The 8,115-nt window shown below is 41.4% G+C and overlaps 1 protein-coding gene across 5 annotated transcripts in view; it reads right to left on the minus strand.

Moving 5' to 3' along the window:
• The window catches only part of CCAR1 (cell division cycle and apoptosis regulator 1), a 53,698-nt gene extending 46,995 nt beyond the window's left edge, over nt 1-6,703 (minus strand). For 2 of the 5 annotated variants that reach the window (XM_040624202.1, XM_040624199.1), the window contains exons 1-2: nt 6,465-6,661; nt 5,276-5,398 (exon numbers count right to left, since the gene is read on the minus strand). In XM_040624202.1, the coding sequence (XP_040480136.1) occupies nt 5,276-5,348 (73 nt within the window). In that variant the 5' untranslated portion in view covers nt 5,349-5,398; nt 6,465-6,661. Of the gene's footprint in view, nt 1-5,275; nt 5,399-6,464 lie in introns of all 5 variants that reach the window. The other 3 variants (XM_040624201.1, XM_040624200.1, XM_040624203.1) reach the window with 3 other exon arrangements.
• Between the last annotated feature and the right edge of the window lie 1,412 nt (nt 6,704-8,115).

The raw sequence follows: 8,115 nt of genomic DNA on the forward strand, positions 1-8,115 counted from the left end.
TGCCTTTGGCTCAGGTTATGATCCCAGCGTTCTGGGATCGAGCCCCGCATGGGGATCCCTGCTCAGCGGGAAGCCTGCTTCTCCCTCTCCCACTGGCCCCCCCCCAACTTGTGTTCCCTCTCTCGCTGCCCATCTAATAAAAATAAAATCTTTAAAAATAATTAATTAAAAAAAAATCTCACAGGGTGCCTCGGTGGCTCAGTCAGTTAAGCATCCGACTCTTGATTTTAGCTCAGATCATCTCAGGGTCATGGGATCGAGCCCCAGGCTGGGTTCCGTGCTCAGCACAGAGTCTGACTGTCTCTCTCCCTCTGCTCCTCCCCCACTCACGTATGCACTCTAATAAATAAGTAAACAAAAACTTTTATTTATTAAAGATTTTATTTATTTATTTGAGAGAAAAAGTGAGTGAGGGAGAGCACAAGCAGGGGGAGGGACAGAGGGAGAGGGAAACACAGACTCCCTGAAAGGGAGCCCAACATGAGACCCGATCCCAGGACCCAGGGACCACGACCTGAGCTGAAGGCAGATGCTTAACCAACTGAGCCATCCAGCACCCCATAGATAAAATCTTTGAAAGAAAAAAAAAAATCTCATAAAGATTCAATCAGTGATTCACCTGCTATTCTCTCAATGTCTCTTTATACACAGGAAACTTAAACTTTCAAATCTAAAAGTCACTGAATACGTATCACAGCACTTCAGCTAGATGGGAAGAAAGGGGAAATATTAAGAACAATTATTTCAGTGTAGGAAAAATGATATATAGGGCTGGAAAGACAAAACATCGTGAATACCATCTCAAGGAGTTTAAAATGAATTCTAAAATGCTTGAAGATATTTTTTGTAGACGAGTAAAAATAGTGGAAGATACAATAAACCACAATTCTGATGTTCTAACATTAACTCTCCTGTGACCATCTTTAAAACCTAAACAAATTTTTTCACTTTTATGGGCCTCAAATTCCTTATCTGATAGAGAAAGGTTTTGAGACAGAATCTAGGTCATGTCCCATCCAACTTTGAAAAATTCTTTGATTTAGACAGAAATTACAAGGGGAGCCTGGCTGGCTAAGTCGGTGGAGCATGTGATTCGATCCCAGGGTCATGAGTTTGAAACCCTCATAGGGTGTGGAGCCTACCTGAAGAAAAAAAAAAAAAATGCTTTAGTAGTATCACATCTGACAGATACACTGAAGCTGAGAGAAATAAGAAGTAGCATATTCAGTATATAAGAAAGGAGAGCAAATAAAAGCAATTAGAAGTAAATAACAGAGGGGTGCCTGCTTGGCTCAGCTGGGTAAACATCTGTCTTCAGCTCAGGTCATGATCCTGGAGTCCTGGGACCAAGCCCCCCACTGGGTTCCAGCCCCCCTACTGGCATCCCTGCTCAGGAGGGAGTCTGTTTCTCCCTCTGCACATGCGTGCTCTAATAAATAAATCTTAAAAAAAAAACAAAAACTAAATAAAGGATAATAAAGAGTAACACTACCAAGTGAGAGATGGAAAAAAGAGCTTCCTGACTTAAGGATCTATGGTAAGCACTATGGATTAAGTTTGGGAAAGGCAAGGAAGGACCTGAAAGTTAGGTGAGAGACTTTGGCATATGAGCTGTAAGCAAGAGAAACCTGCTATGACACAGTTATTCAAATATGAAGTGCCCAGGGCCTAAATGTAAAATGGAGTATACCTGAGGCATTTTCAAAAGAGAAAAAAAGTCAAGATTTGATATATGATTGAATATGGGGGTTAAAGGAAAAGAAAACCAAAGATGATAGATAATGACACCTAGCAATCCAAAATCAGAAACAATTCAAATACTGATCTTTAATTTTACAACAGATTTCAGCAATACATTGTTAGCATGCATGCTTTTACTGAAGTTTTTAATATTACTTTATTTTTTTAAGTTTATTTATTTAAGTACTCTCTACACCTAACATGGAGCTCGAACTCATGACTCTAAGATCAAGAGTCCCATACTCTGGGGCGCCTGGGTGGCACAGCGGTTAAGCATCTGCCTTCGGCTCAGGGTGTGATCCCGGCGTTATGGGATCGAGCCCCACATCAGGCTCCTCCGCTATGAGCCTGCTTCTTCCTCTCCCACTCCCCCTGCTTGTGTTCCCTCTCTCGCTGGCTGTCTCTATCTCTGTCGAATAAATAAATAAAATCTTAAAACAAAACAAAAAAAAAGAGTCCCATACTCTTCTAATTGAGCCTGCCAGGTGCCCCTTTATATTATTTTAAATAAGTCATCTGTGTGAATGCAGTGAAATTTTCTGTCACAGACAGAATTTTCAAGATTAGCACAAATGCAAAATATCCTTGCTTGCTAGAAAATGGAAATAGCAAAAACTGAACATCATGTTATGTTATATACGAAAAGAGTAGTAATTATTATACTGCCCTCAAGAGAAAAATGAGTCAGAAATATAGGTACAGAGATCAAAATATTTAATTCAAGTTGAATTACTCAGTTAACTTTTTCTGTTCCATGATCATTTGATTTTTGACAGTGGCCTCTGATACTAACATGTCTGGAATATTTCAAAGGCTGCATTTTTTTTTTTTTTAACAGAGTAAAAAACTGGCACCTAAACTATTGCCCTGATTAAGTCCTTATATGTCCTTTATTGAAATTTTTTCTCAAATTGTATTTGAAGCTGCCAGGAGAAAACTTGAGGCACTATAATTAGGTTGGAATGTTCTCCATTTAGGGGCACCTAGCTGGCTCAACCAGTGGAGCATGTGACTCCTGATCTTGGGGTTGTGAGTTCAAGCCCCATGATGGGTGTGGAGATTAAAGTTAAAAAAAAAAAAAAGTTCTCCATTTAGATGAGATGTCAATAAAACATATTTTAATTGCCTCAGGATTGAAAATTTAACTTTTATAAAAATGTGTGTGGCTCTGAAAATCAGCTCTAAAAAGACGAGATGATTAATCACAAATAAGACTGTAAGATGAAGGTAAGAAAACAGCAAGCTTTCAGGAAGCAGCCTGAAATATAGCACCTGGAAAATAAAGATTTTAATAAAAACAGTATCACTACAGAGTTCCATCTAGAACCTAATCCAGGATTTTTAGAGGAAAGCTAAGAGTAGACAGATGCTAACAAAACACTTGGCCTACTTACTGAAGTCATGATGTGTCAAAAAATTTGATTTTGAAAAACTATGATTAACAACAATCTCTAAGAAAACCCATAAATAATTTCCTACAGCACAAATAGAAGCTCTATTTACACAAATCCCACTATTTATATTTGGACTCTATTCCCAAATATGGAAAGGGAGATCTATATTTACTATTGACTTTGTGTTTGATAATTTTTTTTTAAAGATTTTATTTATTTATTTGACAGAGAAAGACAGCCAGCGAGAGAGGGAACACAAGCAGGGGGAGTGGGAGAGGAAGAAGCAGGCTCCTAGCAGAGGAGCCTGATGTGGGGCTCGATCCCAGAACACTGGGATCACGCCCTGAGCCGAAGGCAGACGCTTAACGACTGAGCCACCCAGGCGCCCCTGTGTTTGATAATTTTTATGAACGTTTGGTGTCTTCTTCGCTCAGTCTTAAAATAAAAACAAAAAAAGTATAACATTAATTTAAGTAATTAAAATACAAATTTTTAAAAACAATTTTATCTATTTATTTTCAAGAGAGGCAGAGATAGCGAGAGAGAGCACGAGTGGGGAGAAGAGGGAGAAGCAGGCTCCCTGCTGAGCAGAGAGCCCTTCACAGGGCTCAATTCCAGGACCCTGAGATCATGACCTGAGCAGAAGGGAGTCGCCCAACCAACTGAGCCACCCAGGCGCCTCACAATACAAATGTTAAGAGCTATAGACAATAGGCTTCCACCTTAAGAACTATTTAACTGGAACAATACAGATATCAATTTAAAACATATTATAGGGGTGCCTGAGTGGCTCAGTTGGTTAAGCATCTGCCTTTGGCTCAGGTCATGATTCCAGGGTCCTGGGATGGAGCCCCACATCAGGCTCCCTACTCAGTGGGGTGCCTGCTTCTCCCTCTCCTTGCTCCAGCTCTCTCTCACTCTATCAAACAAATAAATAAAATCCTTACAAAAACAAAACAAATGTCACTCATAATATTAATTATGTTCCTGACTTTGTTTATAAATAAGTAAAACAAATCATATGTAGAAAAAGCCAGGTAAAACATGTTTAGTTTACCAAAATATAAGTCCATAGCACTTGCTTCTAGACACAGAGCAATTGCTAATAAGTCCTGTTTCATTGAAACTAAGTCAACTCCAGAGCCCCCATTATTTAACATAAAGAAGTACCTGGATCTGAATTAAACACAATCTATAATTATTATTTCATAATCTCTTCAGTTGTCTGCAGAATTGATCATTTAACCCCCCCAAATGAAGAGTAACTGAAATAAAAACTCTGAAGTATCCATTTCTTTAAGGAGAAAGGTCACCAACATAACAAGATAATCATGTCCCTCAAATTTTAGAACACCCAAGTCAGAAGATCATAGTATCTCTGTAACTGACCTTGAATTAAAATAGATATTTTAAGTAAAAGCAGTAAAGATCCAGTATTAGAGATGTCATAAATAATAAATATATTCAAATTAACAGAAGAAGCTGCAACTTTTCTGGGCACCCAAGGAAACTGAAATTCATTCTGTAGAATCCATGGGAAACTTATTTAAATAGATTCAAACCTTATGTCAAATGGTTAAAAAAAAAAATTTTTTTTTTTACTTAAAAAAATTTTTTTTTCCTAAGAAGCAGAGGGAAGAAGCTTATTGAAACATTTTCAATGACATTATTTGTTGACCTTATTTTGAAAATGTATTCATTCTTTTATATCTATTTATCTTTCTCCTTTGCTTGATAAATTCTTTAGAATTCGGTTTTCCACTTTAAACTCCAACAACCGAAAAACAGTCATATATAGTTTTTCATAAAATAGAAAATTTGAATACATTTATTTTTAAATATAACATGTGCATACTGACACCTTAACATGCCAAATGATATAACCTCTAATCAATGAGTGGCTGCTAACCTAACTGAATCAAATAAAACTTAATTTAATGTTTGAAAAACTATATAACTATCCAAACTGCTGTGTACAACAGATTTTTTTTTTGCTAGTTGATACAGGAATTTTTAAAAGCTTCACAAATAAAAGATACATCCTTTAGGAACCTTTTTCAATATCACACACAGCCTAATTCACATAGTTATACCCCCTCCCCAACCCCCAAGTTTACAGTACATGTGTTCAGTGGCCTGACCTGGCTGAGATACCGCAGTGGCTGTAAACTGAGTAGCCCATGGCGGATTCTTCTGTCCTCCAAACTGAGCCATGATGAAAGAAGGGAAAAAACCTTCACCTGTTTGTCTTCTATAGCAGCGATCTATTAAGAAAAAGAATCCACGTTTTAAAGTTCAAACTATAAATATCATTAAAGTATTATTAAAGAAATGTTTGTCAAGGACATCTTCGTAGATCATAGTATAAATAACAAGGTATATATACGTCCGATATGCAGCAAGAACATTCTACACCAAGTAGCTCACCAAAAACACCCAATTTCAACATATGACGTTAAGGGTAGAATCACAAGAAAGGCACTTCTTTCCGTGGCTACAAACTGTCACATTTAAACAGAAAACCAAGTGCTGTTATCTACCCAGTTCTTAACAGTAAGTACACAGCTTCAGGTTCAAAGAAAATAGAGCCTGCGTGTTTCTTTTGGCAATCAGTTGGGGGCTGAAAGTGGTAGAACCAATAACGGAAACGGAGACGAGACATTGAATAAAGGTATTTAAGACTAACATTTAAATAACGAACATCTCCTTACTTTCTCGGGTTGGGAAGGGCCGAGGGGCTCCTTTTCTCTCCCCTCCCTCCAGGGGAAAGACAGTTGAAATAACGGATGCCCCCTAAAGAACCATCGCTAAGACCCCTCCCCCCAAAATCAAGCCAGAAAAGGCTAAGAATCAGCCCGCGCACCCCCTCCTTCCCCCCGCGACTCGTAGGGGCCAGAGCTCTGCCATCCATCTTCCTCCAGCCCCAGCTCCTCGCGGGACGCAGACCAGAGAAGGCGGAATCCTCCGTCTCACGAGACTGGGCGAAGCGCCATGAGAGAACTATTGAAAGTCCTGGTCCCCTTAACCCCCCGGCCGGGCAGAGAGCCTCTATCCCCCAAAACCGGCGCCGCCGCCAGCCACCCGACGCCCTGGGCCGGAGGCCGTGAAGCTAAAACTCAGCGGCCCCAGAGTGAGGGATGGCGCTCGGCAGTCCCTCCAGACCCGTCAAGCCGAGGCTGAGGGGCGCTGGAGATACCTGAAGAACCGCGGGGGGGGGAAGGGGGGTCGAAAAAAACCGAAGCGGTGGGGGAGGGGCTGCCGCGCGGGGCCTGCTCCGACCCGCACAAAAGGGACCATGTCCCTCCCGCCCCAGTCCCACGAGAGCCCCACCGTCGCCGGCCTACGGACGCCGTGCTACCAAAACAGTCGCTCTCGGCCCTTCCGCGGATCCGACAGGACGTTAGGACCCCGGCTCCGCCGCCCGCTGCTCCAACCGCGAGGACCAGACCTTCACCTGAATCGAGTCCCGGCTAACACCGAGGCCATTTCAAACCCGTCAGCGTTAGGCGCATGCGCCAACTTCCCCCTCTTCCTCCACGCCTCTCCCCTCCTCCTCATCTCTGCGAGGAACGGCGCTTACGGGCTTACGTTCTACGTGCGCGCTCCCCAGCTCGCCTTCAATACGCTCACCGCTCTCACTACGCAGCTAGAGCTAGAGCGCGCCTGAGAAGAGTTACCTGGGCTTCCCATAACAATGAGCCGCCTGTGTTTGTTCGCCAGCTCTGAAGAAAAGACTTTTCTAAGGGTGGGCAGGGAAGAATTGGCGGTCACGTGATCCGATCACCTCGCCGCCATTTTGTGTTTTTTCGCCTTTCTGTGTCTTTTTTTTCTAGTTGAATTCAAGTACTTGGAAGAATGGACATATCCTGTACCATCTTCCTAAGTTTTTTTTTAATTGAGATAAAATTCACTTACCATATAATTCACTGTTTTAAATATTTTGTACAATTCAGTGAGCTTTATTTTTTCCTATGGCCTTTATACAGTCCTAAGTTTTTGCAACCATCACGAACTCAACCCTTAGAAGAAACCCCTCCCCGTTAAGCAGTCACTGCTTAATCCCTGCCCCCGCCATCCCTTTACAGTCACTAAGCGGCTTTGTCTCCATGGATTTGAATATCCTAGATACTTCATATTAGTAGAATTATATAATATATGGTCTTTTGTGTCTGGCTTCTGCGGTGTCTAAGTGGGGTGTCTCTGGATCTGATCGGCCCCTTTCAAATGTGGAGCGACCCCTTCAGGTGGAAGCCAGTGGTGCAGGTGGTGAAAGAATCCACCTGAGGCTGAACAAAGGAGATAGTTTATTGAATACACCACAAGGGAGCCACCAGCAGGACTGCAGAGGACAGGCTGTCTGGAGGAAGCAGTGGGTGGGGGGCTGTATTTAAAGGGGGAAGATGAGCGTGGCCACCTGCGGAATTCTCCCTTTTTTGGTAAATGTGACTAGTTGTAAGTAATTCATTGGCCATTTAGGACCTATGCATATTTTGAAGTGGTTCCCGGAATGGGCCCCTCATTATTCAGCCAGGTGGTCTTGTGGACCCTTCTATATTCTGTTGCTCAAGCCTGTTTGCCTAAAAGTGTCCTCTACAGCTTCTTTAACTTAACTATTGTTTCTAAGGTTCGTGAAGCAAGTATCAGTACTTTATTCCATTTTATTGTTAAAACTAATCCTTTAAATGGATAATAGCAATTTGTTTATCCATTTGTTCTAAGTTGATCACTTAGGTTATCTTCACATTAGGGTGTTATGAATAATGCATCTGTGAATATTCACATACAGGGTGGTTGTTGTTTTTTTAACTTTTGTTTCCAGTTCTCTTAGGTATGTGCACAGGAGTGGAATTCTGGGTCACGTGGTGTACTTAAATATTGAGAAATGCCAACCTTTTCTCACAGCAGTTACACTAATTTAATTACCGCACGCAATGCACCACATCCTCCTCAACTCTTTCTTTTTAACAAGTTGTTGTGGGAC

The sequence above is a fragment of the Ursus maritimus genome, unplaced genomic scaffold, assembly GCF_017311325.1.
Source record: "Ursus maritimus isolate PB19 unplaced genomic scaffold, ASM1731132v1 scaffold_7, whole genome shotgun sequence".
Taxonomy (NCBI): domain Eukaryota; kingdom Metazoa; phylum Chordata; class Mammalia; order Carnivora; family Ursidae; genus Ursus; species Ursus maritimus.